Raw genomic sequence first — 19,461 nt, forward strand, 5'->3', positions numbered from 1 at the left:
AACCTTTGTAGCAGGGATTCTGTACCTATACAGAACTGTGCATAGAGACCCAGAACATCAGTGAATGAGGGTGTGCCAAAAACTCACCTCAGTATCCAAAATCCCCTACCAGACTAGCAACCAGTGTCTCATTGGTTCTTTCTCATCCCCAATGATTAGACAACCCAGAACATGAACTCAGAACACCTCAGGTAAAGTGGAATACATGAACACTCTTTCGTCATACCAACATATCAGTCGAGAACGAGGAGTAAATGAAGACACGTGCAATTTTGAAATGTTTATTTCTAATGCCGTGTTCTCAAGCGCAGTGTCTTAGATAATACAAGGAAACATTATCAAGAACAAGGTTATCAGCATTGTTACTATTCCATAAAATACAAAAGGAGAAAGCATGTCGAAATGCTAATAGTAAAAGGTTACATTAAACGTAAGTTTACCCTCCCTAGTCAGTATATTATATTATATCTAAAGAAGGTCTCTTTTGGGTTTAGAAGGGCAGACCCATACCTCTTGGTCTTAGCAGAAACGGATCACATCATCTCCTGCACCAACACTCAGCATACGAATCTCCAAGTGTGTTTTACTTCTCTGTGCAGTGCATTATTAAACCCGCTCAAACCCAAAGTTGGCCACAGCTGCATATGTGTTATGTCTAGACCATGCCCTGATCAACTCGAACAACAAGCACTGTGTTGAAAAACCTTGAAGGCCTCGGCACTCACTGTACGGACATAGATTATCAAGCAAACCTTGTTATTCTCACGTCAAGCAAAATATGCAACTAGGCGAAAAGCTGTAATAACACAATGTGCCGTGTGCAGAGGCAGCAGAAAAGGAAAATGGCTTTTAAACTTGTAAAACGCTCATGCTAACTTAACACAGTGTGAAGGTATAATTACAAACACGTGACCCCTTATAGACCAGCTATCCTAGGGGTAGCATGGACAGAGCAGTCTTAGGCTATAACTCTAGAGGGCATGTAAAGCCAGCTGTTTTACCATACGTAACCCCTTGAATACCAAATGAAAGGACACCACACAGGATATATATAAAATATATATGTATTTATTCACTAACATACTCCTCTGAACTCTTTATGAGGACAGAGGCAAAAGCCTTACACTTAGAAATACTTTAAATAGCACAATTTACAGTTAGGCCCTAGGGGCGTGTAAAACTATATACTAATTTAAGTGGTATAAGAACCACGACTGGTGAAAGGAGTAGGCCTAGGGCATCGCTGGGGCTACACTATCTGACCCTTAGGTTAGGAGTAGGAGGCCCACACGCGGCGCGTGAAGATTCGGAACACTCACGGGGGAGTCAATAGAAAGTCTATGGGAACTTAAAAGGTAAGTAATTATAGTTTTAGGACACTTCCGGTTTAGATAGGAGGAAACTACAAGCAAATCTGGACACTAGGATAGTCAATCCCTACAGGAGCACCGAAGTACTCGCTTTACCTCACCCACGGGCTGCGGGTGCATAGGTGTCAAAGTGTGTCGGGTTTCGCCTTTGATTCCAATGGAGCCGTGAAGAAAGATGCTGCAGGCGACCAGGAGGAAGATGTCCGGGTGGATCCAAGGGTGGATCGAAGTTGAAAAAGGACCTAAAAGCAGAGGGGACGAGTCTAGGTCACTAGCCAGTGACCGGGTGGAACTAGGAAGAAACCAGACGTCGTCGAGGAGCAATCAGGTGCTGTTGTGAAGCTGGTCTCTGCTGCCACGCGGACCAGGAAGAGGTCGTGGATGACCAGGCGCTAGCGAGGAGCTGTCTCACGAAGGTTCTCGCAGAAGGAGGGGTCGACTTCAAGATCGGAGCCAACAAGCCTAAGCAAAGGTAACCCACCCAGGATACACAAAAGGCTTCTGGTGCAGACCAGGAGGGTCTGAGGTACTTCACCTTTTCAGGGAAGCAAGTGCCAGTCTGGAGCAACCAGACCAGCGATGGATTTCTTAAAGGATAGTCGTCTCAGGGCTACTAGCCAACTGGCCAGCAACCGGGACAACGCGTCGAGTAGAACACAAACAGAAGGGCCCCACGCAGAACACGTGGAATGCAGAGGGCTGATCTTCGGTGCAGGTGGTGCTCAGTTCCGGGGTGTCTCAGTCCCCAGTGCACAGCTTCGAGGATGCCTCAGGAGCTGCGCTGGTAGCAAGAAGAAGGACTTTTCAAGATGTCCGGTCCACAAGGTCCAACGCCGTCCACAGTGCTCAGCTGTGCTGGAGTCGTGCAGTGGGGTCAGAGGGCTCAGGGAGTCAGGATCTTGTCAGGCACTGCGCTCGGGTTCCGGCGGGAACGGGGGCAAAGCAAGCCTTCAAGTTGCTGGATGGTGCCTGGTTGCCCAGGGTGGTCACTCCTTGGTCACAAGGGAGATTCTTCAGTCTTCAGCTCAGGTGAATGTCGAAGGGTCGAGAGTTTCGTCTTCAGTTCGATTCCAGGATTAATCTAAAGTCTCCTGGGTCAGCTCCTATCTTTATACAACTAAAGCGGGCTGGATTACCTACTAGGTCCCTCCTATGGGTGGGACCAGGAAGGGGTGTGGTTACACACCCTTTCCTTACTCCAGTTTCGCGCCAGAGCTGGGGCAGGGTTGCCCCAGCAACCGGTTTGAACTGGGGTATGCATGAAGCACCTAGAGTGCTCCAGGCAGTGTGTTTCTTTTCAACCCTCCCTGTCCTAATACACAAACTCCTGTATGGGGCGGTGCTCGCACCTCTCCAGGCAGTAAACCTATTGTCCAGGCCTCCCTAGCTGGAAGGACTCCCAGCAGCAGGAGGCCAGACTTGTGTCTGGGGCAGCAGCGTTCATTTTGTAACGCTGGGGCTCTGGTTAACTTTAACCGTGATCGTCAGAACTAACATGTCTTCTCCGTCTAGAAGAGTGGAATGCTACCCCCGTCTCCAGAATTGGCGAGGGGGTAGTATTCCAAAGCGTATGACACCTTACACGACATGTTTCGATAAAGCCAAACCAAAGTTAGCATTAACCGCGAGGATTATAATGCTCTTAAGAGTATATAGTATGGCAATATCATAGAACAGCTATAAGGAAGTAGTTCCGAACGCTGCAGGAAGGCTCAGCTCATTCTAGAGCACCATCTCACATATAACCAAGCACTCTGCCTTCAGGATTGTTAAGGCCTGCCATAGGAGTGACTTATAGGTTACTATGTATCTATATGTGTGTAGGTATAGGAATACTACACCTAAGCAAGGGGGAATTACACGACCTTGCCCCAGCTGAGTGATCAGCCAGTTGTGTCTATTTGGGTGGCCAGCCAGGGGTGGCATAATACATGCTGCAGCCCCTGGTAGGCCTTGGTTGCACCTATGCCCTGAGTACCTAGGGTACACTATACAGGGACTCATAAGGAGAACCAATATCCAATTGTGTATGTACCTAAGGTACATGGAGTCCATTTTAAGGAGAGAGCCGATAGCCTGGGGCCCTGAATAGCAGGATCCCAGGCCAACTAAGTTGAAAACCAGCTAAACACTAGGCAAAAAGTTGGGGGTAACCATAGTCAGATATCCACCTTCCTACAGTGTGTTTTCTTATGGTGCTTGTAACCATCTCTACCTCTGAATCTTTTCTGACATTTAGAGCACTGATAATTTTATTCACCAGTGTGGATTCTCACATGTTTAGTGAGATGAGATTTTTGGCTGAAACATTTTTGGCATTCGGAGCACTGATAAGGTTTTTCCCCAGTGTGGGTTCTTATGTGCTGTGTGAGACCACTTTTTATACTGAAACATTTCTGGCATTCAGAGCACTGATAAGGTTTTTCCCCAGTGTGGGTTCTTATGTGCTGTGTGAGACTACTTTTTATACTGAAACATTTCTGGCATTCAGAGCACTGATAAGGTTTTTCCCTAGTGTGGGTTTTTATATGCAACGTGAGATGTCTTTTTTCATTGAAACATTTCTGGCATTCAGAGCACTGATAAGGTTTTTCCCCAGTGTGGGTTTTTATATGCAGCGTGAGAGGTCTTTTTTCACTGAAACATTTCTGGCATTCAGAGCACTGATAAGGTTTTTCCCCAGTGTGGGTTCTTATGTGCCGAGTGAGACTGCTTTTTTCACTGAAACATGTGTCGCATTCAGTGCACCGATAACGTTTTACCCAAGTGTGGGTCCTTGTATGTTTAGTGAGTCTCATTTTGTCACTGAAACATCTCTGGCATTCAGAGCACTGATAAGGTTTTTCCCCAGTGTGGAATCTCACATGTGCAGTTAGAATTGATTTACGGTTGAAATGTTTTGGGCATTCAGAGCAATGATAAGGTTTTTCCCCAGTGTGGGTTCTTATGTGCTTTGTGAGACTACATTTTAAACTGAAACATTTCTGGCATTCAGAGCACTGATAAGGTTTTTCCCCAGTGTGGGTTCTTATGTGCTTTTTGAGACTACTTTTTAAACTGAAACATTTCTGGCATTCAGAGCACTGATAAGGTTGCTCCACAGAATGGGTCATTGCATGCTGAGAAAGACTTTGTCTGTAACAAAACCTTTTCTGGCATTCAGAGCACTGATAAGGTTTTTCCCCAGTGTGGGTTCTTATATGCACTGTGAGATCGCGTTTTTCATTGAAACATTTCTGGCATTCCGTGCACTGATATGGTTTCTCTCCAGTGTGGGTTATTGTATGCCGAGTGAGACTGTTTTTGTCAATGAAACATTTCTGGCATTCTGTGCACTGATGAGGTTTTTCCCCAGTGTGGGTTCTTGTATGCTGAGTCAGAGTGCTTTGATTACGGAAACATTTCTGGCATTCAGAGCACTGATAAAGTTTTTCCTTAGTCTTAGAGTGGTATCTTGTATGCTGAGTGAGACTGCTTTTGTCTTTGAAACATTTCTGACAATCCGGGCACTGATAAGGTTTGTCCACAGAGTGGGTTATTGCATGTCGAGATAGACTCTGTTTCTTACAAAAACTTTTCTGGCATTCAGAGCACTGATAAGGGTTTTCCCCAGAGTGGATTCTCATATGTTCAGTGAGATGAGATTTTTGGCTGAAACATTTTTGGCATTCGGAGCACTGATAAGGTTTTTCCCCAGTGTGGATTCTTATATGCTCAGTGAGACTGCTTTTTTGGCTGAAACATTTGTAACATTCAGAGCACTGATAAGGTTTTTCCCCAGTGTGGGTTCTCATATGTTCAGTGAGATGAGATTTTTGGCTGAAACATTTTTGGCATTCGGAGCACTGATAAGGTTTTTCCCCAGTGTGGATTCTTATATGCTCAGTGAGACTGCTTTTTTCACTGAAACATTTGTCACATTCAGTGCACCGATAACGTTTTACCCAAGAGTGGGTCCTTGTATGTTTAGTGAGTCTCATTTTGTCACTGAAACATCTCTGGCATTCAGAGCACTGATAAGGTTTTTCCCCAGTGTGGAATCTCACATGTGCCGTTAGTAGTGATTTAAGTTTGAAATCTTTTGGGCATTCAGAGCACTGGTAAGGTTTTTCCCTAGAGTGGATTCTCATATGTTCAGTGAGATGAGATTTTTGGTTAAATCTTTTTTGGCATTCAGCGCACTGGTAAGGTTTTTCCACAGAGTGGGTTAATGCATGTCGATATAGACTCAGTTTGAAACTAAACCTTTTCTGACATTCAGAGCACTGAAAAGGTTTTTCCCCAGTGTGGATTCTCATATGCTCAGTGAGATAAGATTTACGCCTGAAACTTTTTTGGCATACTTTACACGGAGAGTGTTTTCCCCCAGTGTGGATTCTCATATGCTCAGTGAGATAAGATTTACGCCTGAAACTTTTTTGGCATACTTTGCACTGAAAGTGGTTTACCCTTGTGTGCATTCTGTCAAATTCTGTGAGATAAGATTTATGGCTGTATCTTTTTGACACAGGTAACTTTTTTCCCCAACTTCGGTTATTTTGCCTCGATTTTAGAGTCGTGCTTGTTTAGATAATGTTCAGCACTCATCTCTAAAAGAAATTGTGTGTAAATTTCTCAACACTTGAATTGAGCAAAAAATGTCGGGAAGCAGTCCTGTAACACCTGTTGAAATTTTCCTAGTAGATAATAGTCTTTAGGTTATAGCCTCTCCGGCAGCAACTTAATTTGTGACTGAAGTTTTTCTCAAATCGATTTGTATAGGTTCTTAGCAATGCAGTAATAAGGTGTTAGTCTGATATTTAATGATTAAACTGATAAGTACCTTTTTGCTCTGATGTAATGGCAGTAACTGAGGGCGTTTGAACGTGCAGAGTACTATTGTGGATCATTAGTCGCAGAACATCAGTTCCTTCTACCCTTTCTATGTTTGGTGTAAGGTTAAGGTTTGTAGTTCTGAAGATGAGGATTTATTTACATTAGCTATAGCGCAACTGTGCTCCTTTAATCCATTTTTATATTTAACAGTTTTACATATCACTACTGCACAACAGATAATGTTGAGGCCATTTACATAGAATTACAGAACAGTACACAATAAAAAGGAGACAATCTGAGATGGTCATTAACACAATAAAGTGGTGAATTTTTAAGGTTTTCGCAAGAGTGAGCAGAGTGGGTCAAGGTGTTATATCCCGAGGCAGATAGTCTCAAACTTGCATAACTGGTTAAAACGGTTGTTGAACAAAGGCGATTTTCCAATCTCTTAGTTGTTAATGTGTCAGCTTCGGAGTCTTCTTTCAGCGTCTTTTCTTTGATGGTATGCAGAAGAAACCTTTAGTTGTAACTTTTTATGCAGTGTGTGCTTCCTCTCTAGAATTACATGATGCTTTAGATGAACGTTATTCTGTAATGCTGAGGCAATTTGTCTTTCTGATAATATTTCAGATGAGGATGCTGAAGCAGTCTTTCTACATTATTTCTGGTGTTGTGTGCACAGATATGGCTTTGCTCTGGGTTAATGAAATGCAAAATTAGAGACTTCACTTACAGGTATAGTACTTTCCTCGCCACACTTAGATTTTTGGAAATTGTTTAAACGTAGAATGCTGGATGTCCTTCAGTTTTTCAAAATAATCCTTCTTCTGGCACTGACATTCAAATCTTGCTTTCTTCGTCCGTAATTTCAATCACCTATAGTATTAAAATTAAATAGTTAATACATGTGCATTTCCAAAAATATAATTTACAAGCCAAATCAATGCAGAATTTTGAAAATGCTGAGCTGTTTTTCAGACAGAGCAGAGTGTAGAATGGTAGAATGAGAGTAATTGGATGTAGGAGTGAGGATCTGTAGAATTTTCAACATTTTATTAAGCTCACAAAGGATACATGTACCCTATAAAGTTGCAACATAGAATCCCAAAGGCAGATCTGAAAGTCATATGGACTGGCACCAAACAAATATTAAAAAAATATATACTATTAATTAATTTGTAATGCAGATTTCTGGGAAGGGAATGCCTCCTCCACGGACAACAGGCGTTTTCCCCTGCCCTGAGTTACCACCTACTTGTATCTGGTTTCCTGACTTTTGAGTTTTGGCCTCTGCCTCAAGCAAATCTATTGTGTGCTGCGAGGACTATGCCTAAACATATCCCTCAACTATGGTCCAGAGTATGAATCAAGGGGAATGAAATGAAGGCGGACTTTCATGTGTTCATTTTATTCCACTTGATTATCAGTTGTTAGGTTTTTCTGCACCTGGATTTACTGGGTGCAGAAAACCAGGACACAGTCTTTTTCCAGACAGAAAAATTAGACTGAAAAGACGCATAAGACTCTGGGTGCAGCAGAAGCAGCCAAGGCTTATGCTGGTTTTTTTCACTAACTGGGGGAAACACACAATTCTTCCCTCTGTTGGTGTTCATATTTGTTGTCGGCCTGTGATTCGGCGTTGAGTACAGAGCGTATCGATTAGAGCCGAGGGGCCGAGCCGAAGAGGAGTTGACGAGCAAGCGGAGCGGAGCCTGGGACGACTGCCAGGGTTTGTTTTGTGACCGGTTCCCGCTTCACCCGCGTCCGGTTATACGGGCGCTTTAAGTTCTACAGATCTGCTTTGGGGGCAGGAACGGACGCTGCCGGCACTGCGGTGCTAAGTCGCTTGTGGTGCTGCTCGTGCGGCGGCTGCTGCAAGGCACAGAGGAGCCTTGGCCTGCCACCTGATTTATGTCAAAAATGTGTTCATTAATTTTTTTTTCCACAGTCCACAGGCAAAAATTACACCATCACTTGGTCCCACGCAGGGGATCAGAAAGCCTCAACAGAATTATGACAGGTGGACAAAGTACATTGATTAATATAAACCAGCTCCTCCTCTTATTAGATAAGTCAAATGAAAGATACAGCTTTTAAGTGCCCCGGAGCTGAGACAGAGAGATAAAAAAGAAAAAAAAGAACATCATGCAACTTTGCTAAGCCAGCAGATAGGTCTAAAGAAAACTTAACGGCCTTCTGTAACGGTAATTTCTCCAGGTTGCTCCACCGAGGTGTTGTATGCGGAATAGCCAAAAAGCGTGGACAAACTCATCCTAACATGGGATAAGTAATTATGAATCTAACAAGGAACAAAGATAAAAAACACAAAAAAATCCACCCCCACCCCATCCGTGGTGGCGGTGTGTTCATACTAACGAGAGGTTGGTCGACACTGGGATTGTGATCAAAACTGGAAGAGATGGCGGGCTTCGATGGTGGAGGGACACACCGCAGAAGGACGGCCCTGGGAGAGGAAGGAGACAAGGGGGCCCCATTTAAATTAAAAATTCTTATAATTATCCCTGAAAATATCAGCCATACGTTCTAGGCTAAGCAGTCTCCAAAGATGAGAGTGCCATAGGGAAATAGCTGGAGCCTCCCTTCTCTTCCTCAGATCTCAGGGAACTGCAGCCTGATTTTACGTATACACAAAGCATTGAGCAGAGCAGAGCTGAGCCGAGAAGTGGAGTGAAGTGTCTACATCTGCCGTCTGTAGTGGGACTGGCTCTGGATCCCGCTCTTGCTCCTGAAGGATTGCCAGCATTCTCCCTTGTACTCTTGACAGCGATGAATAGCAACGAACAAGCAATGAACAGTGAGTGGTGAGTGACAAGTGGCAAGAGGTGTGTGGCGTGTGGCGAGTACTTAAGGTTGAACGGTCCGTAAGTCGCTGAGCCATTGGAGTCTGTAACAAGTCCCTAATACAAAATCTGAGAAATTATGCAAAGGGGAAAGTGACAATAGACTTTGACCCTGTTGAAGCACCCCTCGACCCCTGAATTACTCTGCATGCCTAGACTACAGCCCTACCTGGAGCCCGGATATTAATGAATCGGTTAATTAATTAATTAATTAAGTAACCAGCAGTACCGGCAGATTCTGTACCGAGGTGTGCTTTGGGGGTGTTTTCCCTTGGAGGTATTTGGTGGTGTTTTGTCCTATCAAAGCACCCTTTGGTCTTGTCACCGGCCCCTTTGATTCTCTGAAAGAAGCAAGACTTCTTCACCTATTATGAGGTCAGGAAAGGAGCGGCCACCTTTCCCTGCTATCAAAAGGAAAAGAAAAATACAACAAACACTAATACTAGATACGTTTAAAATAAAACAGGCAGTTGACATATAGTCCTTTAAATCATCTAAGGTCCATACATTTGCGATACTAGGTAAAGTCGCTGTCAAAGTTTGATTTTATGAAAGATCCAACTGGTGCTATGCTAACTTTGCTAATAACCCCTGTGATCTTCAAACTCCAATTAAACCACTGAGTAGAGCAAATATTATATCCCCTAAGCAAGGAGTAAGTGAACCAGGCCACCCTGAGTCTGAAGCTGAAGTCGATCGAATGTGAAATTCAAATAAGGACCAAGTCAACCATTGGTGTCAAATAACAGACCTAGAGATGTTAACTATTCCACTTACTGGTCGTTCACAATAAGAGGACGCAAAATGCACAAATCTAACAATGGGAGATACTCGGCACTTACTACAAACTAGGCAGCCAATGCCAATAGAAGTGCAAGTAAAAATCAGAAAAGCTAACGGGATAGGGGAACCATCTAGTTTGGGCCAAATAAATCAACAAGAGCAAGATGCTCCAAATTAACTAAATGGTGGGGTGAAAATCATAAGGGAAGCCAATACCCCCACTGAAATCGGATCTTACTCTGTCTAAAATAAATTCAGCTAAAAAAAAATACCAGACGAAATGTAATCAAAATAATGCATCTCAAATTAATAAGGACGAATACTACAGCAACCCAGAAACTCTGCAGCGCTGGAGTACTCCGTATCAAAAAGACGTTTTGAATAGTAGTCCACAATTCATTAATTCTTGTGAAGAGGGAGATGATTTTCAAGGACCACAAAAAGAGGAGTATAAGGACCTATCATTCATAAATGGGCAACACCATAGCCCAGGTACTCAGGCACCAGGAAGTGGGAACGCAGGAGCAATTTGGGATTTATTCTTCAAAACCTCGCAATTAACTCTGGAAGCTTTAACATATCAGTCCAACAAAAAGGAGGTCCAAATAGATCTTGAGCGCTATGGCATCCTCTGTTACCAGAATTGAGCAGAAGATAACAACGCAAAATAATCTAATAGTAAGGGCGCAATCTCAGCCAATATCTACGTATGCAGAGTGTAGTTGTGCCCCACTAACTAACAAACTAACTACCATTCCGGATATTTTAAAAACAATAATTGACGATGTAAAAGGGAATTTTCCTAATGTGGGAATTCAACCCATCAAGACCGACTGCCACGCTAAAGATACAATAAAATGTAAAGACAATATTGTTGTTGTTAAAGAAAAAATAGATGATATAACAAAAGATCAAGAAGTGATAAACCTATGCTCGACACAATCAACAATGACAGACGCAGCTCCGGAAGTTCATCTATCAAAAAGAGAAACGAAAAAACAACGGTAGCAAGAAATAAAGTTCTTAAAAGTATAAAAAAATACAAATGCATCAGATATAGTAAGATTGAACACTGGAAACAACCATGACCAAATGCCATATAGTGAAGGTGAGGGTAAACAAATGTCTCCAACAAAACCCTTTTAGTTATGAAAAATAAATGCCTAAATAATCAAGCTGATAGTATAAAAATGATAGAGAATGGGAAAATTCAGTCCTTAGAAATGCTGCAAGTGGAGGAAATTAATAAACAGGTGGAAAATAAGCCATCACAATTGGAAACAAATAGAGCAAAGAGGGAGAGTATCAGAGGGGATGAAACGAATAGAGATTTGTTAAAAACCTGTAAGGATATTAAATTACCACAAGATCTGGGAACCGAAACGAAGCAGTTACATAAACATCGACAATCATGGTCTCAAACTGTTAGTAATCATAATGGAAGGTTAACTGAGCATGCTCAAGGTGAAAATAGCCTACAACAAATAAAATAAAATAACCCAGATCAAAAAGAAGGAGTGGTGCAGGTAATTATTACGCCGGAATATAAATCTAGGAGTAATAATGATATCTTGACTCGTGGGAACATATTACAATAAATTGTGTAATGCAGTACCCTCATTAAAGAAAATTAAATGTACCGACATAGAATCAATTGAATTCCTCACAATCAAGAATAATAATCGTGAATCAACATTAGTAACTTAGACATCATCTACTGCCGCCAGCCGTATTATGCAAGAACATAATCTCTTTCAGGACTGGGGAATAAAAATAACAACTCCCCTGCAACCTTCCTATCCTAGCCCTTTTGTTTCATCAAAATTACAAAATCATAACCAAATGAGAACCAAGAATAATAAGAAATATTCAATATTAAAAACTCCATAGGTATGACCAACGGGCATCTTTTAAAATCATTAGACGTAAAAATAGGAGACCGATTATTTGACACTGTCAAATTAGGTTGGCTATCAGCAGCCCTCCATAATGTCAGGCAGGATTGACATCTACACTCTGAAGTTCCTTTAAGGGGCCCAACAATTATGAATGAAAGGGTCAGATTATGTTTGTGGAATATAAATGGGGTTCCAGCAAAGATTCAGAATAACGAACTTGCTACTCTGTGCTCTTTTCAAATCATTTGTTTACACAAGACTTGGGCTTTAGTTCCTTTTAGATGGGAAGGTTATAGGGTTATTACTCATTAGCTAAGAGAACAAGTAACTATGGCAGACCTTTTGGGGGTTTGGCTATTTTTATATCAACTGAGCTAAAAATGGAAAGTGAAATGGACGTCCCAAGTCAAAAGGATTATCTAATTGTCAAAATACGATACAAGTAAAAAATTATAATTAAATCTTTTGTAGTAATCAACGTATATAATTACGAAGAACAATGGCGACCAATTTGATAAATTTGATAATTATGATATTGCAGCAACTGGACAATGGCACCCAACCTGAGATTATTATTACCGGTGTTTATGAAATGAAATGAATGAAACTTATATAGCGCACGACTTACCCTGGGGCATCTCAGCGCTTGCTTAGGGAACCCGTCCTGGTATTCCCCTGTGAGATAACCCTGGCAGGGTATCCACAAGGTGAAAGCCAGGCATCCCACCGCGAGGGGCCGTTGTGGAGATTAAGCAAGCTATTGCCCAGAGTCGCAGAGTGTGAACCCGTGAGTCGAGAAGGCACCGGAGCGAGAATTAACGAGTCCGTGGAATTTTGAGCCCAAGCCCCGCCGAGGCAGGGAATTGAACCCTGGTCCCGGGCCGAACTCAAGCTCCAGGTCTGCCGCCTCTAACCCCTGAGCCACACTTCTGCTTTATAACATGAATATGCTATGGTCTTACGATAGAGATGTTGAAATACAATGGCAAAATTACTTATGGTCAATTCCAGGTTTTTCATCAACAATGGGCATGAGGGAACAAAAGAATGAAAACATCGGCAAGACTCTTGTATAAGAATTAGAAACCATAGGTCTAAGTGTGCTAAATGGGCGATTTCCTCAATATTCGCTACCCACATGGACTTTTCAAGCAGGAGATCATAGGTCTAGAATAGATTATCATCCTGTACAAGCATTGGGGTGACTGGAGTGACAGAACTGCACCTATACTATATTCATGATACTCCTAAATGCCCCTAGAGGGGGAAGACGGTATCAGAACCGGACGCACCTGTCTGCAGCACATGATAGTCTGGCATGCCTGCACTATCTTTTCACCCAGACTGTCCATAAAGATGATTTTAGAGCTGCTACGCACATAGCAGGGGGAATCTCAGATGATTCGCTGGTGGAGGTGCAACTCGATGGTCCGGTTGTGGACTTCATGCTACCCCCAAGGGTTGATCCGTGATATTTATAAGACAAGACGTTCAAAGCTTGTATGAGAGATGGAACAGACCTCTATTTTAAGGCGAACGGGCGGCCTGTTGAATCAGCTTGCGTGCTATAGGGTGAATTCAAGGCAGGGAATGTGCTTTCCTGGAGGTTCGGTTTGCAAGTGGGGAATCAGTTTCTCTCCCATTACACCATCAACTGAAGCAGCACACATTAAGAGCACTAATGGAAAATAGCGTGCACTCCTGCGCTGGCTACCCAGCATTGTCTCTATGATGTTGGTGATAAAGCCAATGAGTTGCTTACATGGCTAGAGAGACAAGACAAAGGACGGAACTGGATCCTTGAGGACACTGACAACAAGGAGACGGAAATACTGGGAGAATCTTCCTGAAAGACCTGACCCTGCCAATGCTAACGAATGAGGAACGAGACGCACTAGACCAAGACCTGACAGAGCAGGTCACGGTTGAGGGGGTCTCCTTGCAGAGGCTGGAGGTAACATCGAGGAATCCAGACGAGGTCAGCTCATGGTGGACGCTCGCTCTAGACTGATTGGGAGCGATCCTCTAGAAAGGAGCTAATCCTGCCAAGGGCTGAGCCTTGAATGCCGGCCTCCTTGACACGGTCCACCAAGATCCCATGGTCGACCATGTCAATAGCGACCGAGACATCCAACAGCACCAGAGCCTGAGGAGTATCCATGTCAGCCTTCTCTCACAGGGAGTCCAATATGTTATGTTATGTTATGTTAACAAATTCTTCTATAGTGCAACAGCTACTCCAAAAGGAGTGTCCCAGGGCTTTGGCGAAGAGGTCCGCAGAGGGCAGCAACATAACAGAAAATAAGGAAAGGCGGGGGGCCTAGCTGGTGAAAAGCCAAGTTTTTAAAGCCTTTCTGAAGGACATAAGGTTAGGGATCTGTCTCAGAGAAAGGGGAAGCTCGTTCCAGGCACGAGGAGCCAGGTGGCGAAAAGAGCGGCCACCCAGTCTAGCGCGTTTGATGGTAGGAACTACCCTTTTAGACAAGGAGGCAGACCTTAAAGCTCTATTAGGCTTATAAAAAGCAAGGCGTTTTCTGATGCAACTAGGGCCAATTTCATGAAGGGCTTTGAAGGTCAGCGTCAGACTTTTGAAAAGGACTCTCTTAGCTATGGGAAGCCAGTGCAATTCTCTTAACAGATCAGAGGCACCAGTACGTCTAGGGAGCCCGTAGATGGCACGGGCATCTGAATTTTGGACTACTTGAAGTCGCCTCACAAGGTATTTAGAGAGTCCTAAATAAAGAGCATTTGCGTAGTCTAATCTAGACCCAATAAGTGATTGAACAATGACCCTTCTATAATTGATTCAAATCAAGGGGAGAAATTTTCTGAGCATCCGAAGGATGCCGAAACATTTCCCGGAAAGGCAAGATATTTGGGGTCCGAAAGCTAGGTCATTATCGACAATGATTCCTACATTTTTAGCTTTGATGGACGCATTTGCAGGTGGAAACAGGTCTTGCGGCCACCAGCTTTTCCAGTTCGGTTCAGTGGCGCAGCCAAAGAAAAGCAGCTCCGACTTATCGGAGTTGCATTTTAGTCCGTGCCCTCTGAACCACCCAAAGACTGCCTCTAGGCAGCTTCTGATGAGAGTCCCGTCAAACACCTCATTCTTGCCACATGTAAACAAGAGTTGGGTGTCGTCGGCGTAGGACACGATCTGAGCGCCAAAGGACTCCGCCACCTCTGCTAGGGGGGCCAAAAAGATGTTGAAAAGCAGGGGGCTAAGAATAGACCCCTGAGGGACCCCTACCTCCAGAGGTGCCATGTCGGCGGAGTGCGGGGGCGCCCAGATCGTTTGTCGACGGTCGGCTAGAAAGGATTTGAGCCAATTCCACACCGTCCCCCGAAGACCACACTCCCAGAGTCGTATTAGGAGGGTGTCATGGGGAACGGTGTTGAACGCCGCCGACAAGTCCAACATGACCAACATGGCCTTTCCTCCAACATCCAACACCTCTCTGATAGCGTCTGTGACTTCCAGTAACGCGGTCTCCGTGCTGTAATTAGCATGAAAACCAGATTGAGTGCTGTGCAACAGATGGTTCTCCTCGATAAAATTAGAGATTGATCTGTGCACGTGTCTTTCTGCCACTTTCGCCAGAGCGGGGAGGAGAGAGATTGGCCTGTAGTTGGCATGGACGGTAGGATCTAGGGCTGGTTTTTTCAGAAGTGGAAGAATGAGAGCACACTTCCAAGCCCGAGGGACTACACCAGAAGACAGCGAGGAGTTGAGGATGGGATTGATGAGACCATTTAGGGCCGGAGCTATTTTGTTGAGACATGGGGCTGGGCAAGGATCAAGAGGTGAGCCCGACTTCAGCCCGGACAAGAGGTCTAAAGAGGAATCAAGACTCAGCGGGGGAAATTCCCAGAGAGTGGGAGCCAGAACAGGTTTTGAGGAGGAGTGGGCAGCTGGTAGATCTACATCAGTTTGTTGGGAATAGACAGCAAGGGAAGCTTGGATGGACGTTATCTTATTAACAAAGTAATGGGCCAGTTCACTTAGCCAGGATTTTGAATGGGACTGGATCGGGGTGCCTAGGGACGGTGAAGTAAAGTCTTTGACAATTCTAAATATTTCCTTACATGTGTTTCCCGATTCATCGATGCGACGTTCAAGATAGGATTTTTTCTCTTTCCACATCAACTTATAGTAGGATCTAGTCAAATTTTTGAAATTTACTTTCTCCAAGGGATTGTATTCCCTCCTCCAAGCTCTTTCAGCTCTCTTACAATTTTGGCGAGCTTCCCTGAGCTGAGAGGTGAACCAAGGGGCTGAGGGCCGTTTGTTGCCAGACTTAGCTATTTTCTCGGGGACAAGAATCGCCAGTCTTGACGTGAGCCAATCGACAAAAAAGGCTAGGTCATCTTCCAAGTTGCCTGGCAAAGTACAGGGTGCACATTCCATAGCCTGCAGTAACATCTCATTAGAGAGAAGGTGGAAGGGTCTGGAAGTACGCTTGGGAGAGGCAGTAAGTTTGATTCTAGAAGATGGAACACAAGAAAGGAAGAAAGTAATTAAATAATGATCCGACCATAACACCGGCTGCGGTGCTTGAAAATCAATAGGAATGGTGGAGTAGACTTGGTCCAGGGTGTGACCCTTGTTATGCGTAGGTTCGTGAATGAGCGGTAGCAGTCCTAATGAGGTAGTTATATCCATAAGTTTCATAGTGTCTGGATTAGTGGCATCGTCCATATGTATATTTAAGTCACCTAGAAGTATGCCGTGCTCCGACTTAAGACAAGGGACTGAGAGTGCTACCTGTAATTCGTCCAAGAAGGGACCTAAAGGGCAAGGGGCTCTATATAGAAGAATACCGGTACATGCCTGAGAGGGGGAGAGATGGAGTGTGAAGCCAAGAGCCTCGGTGTCCTGGATGTTATCAACCGGAAATGTGGTGCAGTGCAGCTGTTTGTTAACTATGATAGCCACACCGCCCCCTCGCCCAGATGATCTATCCCTCCTAATGATGGAAAAATTGGGAGGGATGGCATTAGCTAAGTCAGGGGCCGAGGAGTCATTTAGCCAGGTTTCTGTCAAGAAAAGACAAGACACCGCCAGTATTACAGTCTCCGTTGAGTGGGCAGGCCGAAACCCAGGTTAGTGTGAGTCGAGATAGTTGGATTGTTCAATAAAATTGGACAGGCACTTCACCACATGAGCCTCCAGTACCTTTACCAGGTACGGGAGCAAGGAGATTGGGCAGTTATTCAACGGGATCTGGGAGTCTGCCCCTGATTTCTTCAGAAGGGGAACCACAATTGCCTCTTTAAAGGCCTTAGGGACACAACCCTAAAATAGTGACTCATTCAGAAGAGAGAGGGGTGGACCTTCAAACCGTCTTGCCAGATGAAGTCAATGATTGGGATAGCCCAGATCTGTTTCCGTGGCTGGTCTTTGAAATCATACAAGAAACAGTTGTCGTCCTTCGTGACTATAGGAAGTTGTAATCTCTTGACCGGCCTGTCCATTAGAACATGAAACCCACCTATGTCAGCTGGCGGAGATTCAACAGGAATTGGAGTGGAAGGTGACAGAGTATGAATTTGATAATTGTCCTACTCAGTAAGGAGGGATCTATCACCCACTCCCCTTCTCTGTCGTCGTCAGTTGTGTGTGCGTCCTCCGGGTGATGAGACACTGATGCCACCGGAGGGGTCGGCCCGATGATCGATGAAGGCAGAGGAACAGGCATCTGTGGGACAGATGAGGCCGACTCCGAGGGAGGAAATCGACAGCAGTAGTAATCAAGCATATGTTGCAAATTAGAGATGAGAGACATGGGCATCTGCACAGCTGGATTCTCAAGTGGTGGTTGAGTATTAGGCTCAGGGTAATAATCATATCCTTGGTCATCATCAATATCTTGGCATTTGATGAGAAGCTCGGAAGGAGTACGAGCAGTACGGAAACGGTCATCCTCTTCCGAATCCTCCTCATTAGCGTCATAGTCAAAAGCTACACAGGAAGATTTGGTGATGGTTGAGTTGGCAATAGACCCAAAGAAGAGATCCTACGTTGAAGTAGGGAAACATCCGTCGTTCCTGAAGGCGGCAAAAGTTTTGTTGAAGATTTCAAGAGGACTAGACACATCAAAGCTGAAGGTGGAACCAAGGACGCCGCCACCGACTCAGCGGTCAACGACGAAGAGCGTGGTTGAAGTTCCGTAAGGCAAAGCTTCTGTGCTGTCGACGAGGCAACCGTCGATGAGGCAACCGCCGACAAGCCAACCGCCGACGAAGCAATCGTCGACGAAGCACCAGTCAATGATGAGGCAACCTTCGACATTGTCATGATTTCCAGCCATCGTCATGCCTTCGCCGTTGTTGCGTGCTGCTTGCAGAGCGGACTACAAATCCCAGGAAGCCTAGCGCAGCGAGATTACGCAACACCTAGAGTACGTGTTGCATAACATGAAGGACCGCCTATATAGGCGGAAAGGGAAAGGACGCCGTGTCGGTTATTCAGACTCCAAAGCCGACGTATCCTGAAGCAGAGCGCTCCGTGAGCAGAGACTGTAGAAACTATCGAGGATCTTCAAGAGAACGGAGGTAGGAACGCCCCGTGTCTCTGTTACTTGCGGAACAGTGGTCTGCAGCGCGTAAGCGTCCTCTGACTCTGACGAGTCAGCGAGGCTTGGCTCAGGATCCCGAGTTGAGGCTGGTAGGAGCGGCTGCTCCCAGCCCGGTCCAAGGGTCTTCTCGGAGGCCAGGTAAACGGAGGTTGGTGTGAGCCGTAGCTCCCAGCCCCCGTCCTTGTACTAGTCAGGGATTAGTGTTGAGACGCACTCCGGGAGGAGTTTGTGGCGTCTCCACAGTCCTAGCATCCAGAGGTAGGTCTGCTCTCGACCACCTCTCTCTTTTGGTTCTTGAGTGATAAGCAGCGAGAACCGCCTGATTGAGATACCGGTAGAGCGGCTGCTCCCCGTATCCCCAAGGAAGGAGTGGTAGAGAACCCGGCTGGGCGACTCCCACCTTCCTCACGTCTGCTACCCCAACGTCAGAGATCAAGACCCCTCACCGCTATCGAACGGCATTGTCGGCCACTTTTAGCACAGTGCCCTCCGTTGGCGTACAACGGGACCGTTGTACTTGCGGAGGACGGTGCATAACACCAGCGCTGTGAATGGGGTAACGAATACAGACCTGGTGAATTCAAAATGACATTCTGTGTATATACTTCCCGCTACCTTGCACATTATCAATAAATCCTTAAACTCACAAGAAGTGGTTTTGTGTTCTGTGGGTGTCTGTCCCCGATCCTGGGAACGTCAGGTCGTTACAGACATCGAGGCATCCGTCGACGAAGCAGGTAGAGCCTTGAGAGCCATCGACCGTCTCGCGGGCGAAGAGGCATCTGTCGACGACCGACCGGAGACAGTCCTCTTTTTCATCGACGACGAATTGAGGGAGGTGGCAGACGAGCGAGGCTTCACCGACACCATGACAAACGTCAATGGAGAGGACTCTGATGACATAATCATTGTAGGTTGAGGAGAAGAGAAGGTGGAAGTAGTCGTTGTAGCAGTGGTGACGGAAGTCTTCGTCGACAAGGGACCCATTTTTTTAGGCAAATTTGTCTCAGGAAGAGACTTAGATGCCTGAGACTTGGAGACAGATCTCGGAGGCATAGAGGGCACAGGTAGTCCCTTAGAAGGAGCAGGAGCCCTTTTTGAGGAAGAAGTCTGACCTTCATGAGTAGAGGTGTGGTCTTTCTTGAGCACCTTA

General features: G+C 45.0%; 1 protein-coding gene and 1 long non-coding RNA gene across 4 annotated transcripts in view; both read right to left on the bottom strand.

The window, feature by feature from the left end:
• Positions 1-3,510: 3,510 nt before the first annotated feature.
• Positions 3,511-5,976, bottom strand: LOC147737494 (uncharacterized). Of its 3 annotated transcripts, none has more exons than XM_086933168.1 (3): positions 5,515-5,976; positions 4,185-5,343; positions 3,511-4,100 (listed from the first exon to the last, which is right to left on the bottom strand). In XM_086933168.1, exons 1-3 carry the CDS (start codon positions 5,828-5,830, stop codon positions 3,623-3,625), a joined length of 1,953 nt encoding a protein of 650 aa, XP_086789294.1. In that variant the 5' UTR covers positions 5,831-5,976; the 3' UTR covers positions 3,511-3,622. The 3 variants fall into 3 exon arrangements, with proteins under 3 accessions (XP_086789294.1, XP_086789298.1, XP_086789300.1); XM_086933172.1 differs by having other exon boundaries at positions 4,185-5,166; positions 5,503-5,976; XM_086933174.1 differs by having other exon boundaries at positions 3,511-5,166; positions 5,251-5,683.
• Positions 5,977-6,889: 913 nt separating this feature from the next.
• The window catches only part of LOC147737495 (uncharacterized), a 31,524-nt gene continuing 18,952 nt past the window's right edge, over positions 6,890-19,461 (bottom strand). Inside the window, exon 4 of the long non-coding RNA XR_015299094.1 lies at positions 6,890-7,061. This is a non-coding gene — a long non-coding RNA (uncharacterized LOC147737495). The remainder of the gene's footprint in view (positions 7,062-19,461) is intronic.

Source organism: Lissotriton vulgaris, chromosome 1_1, assembly GCF_964263255.1.
Source record: "Lissotriton vulgaris chromosome 1_1, aLisVul1.2, whole genome shotgun sequence".
Classification (NCBI taxonomy): domain Eukaryota; kingdom Metazoa; phylum Chordata; class Amphibia; order Caudata; family Salamandridae; genus Lissotriton; species Lissotriton vulgaris.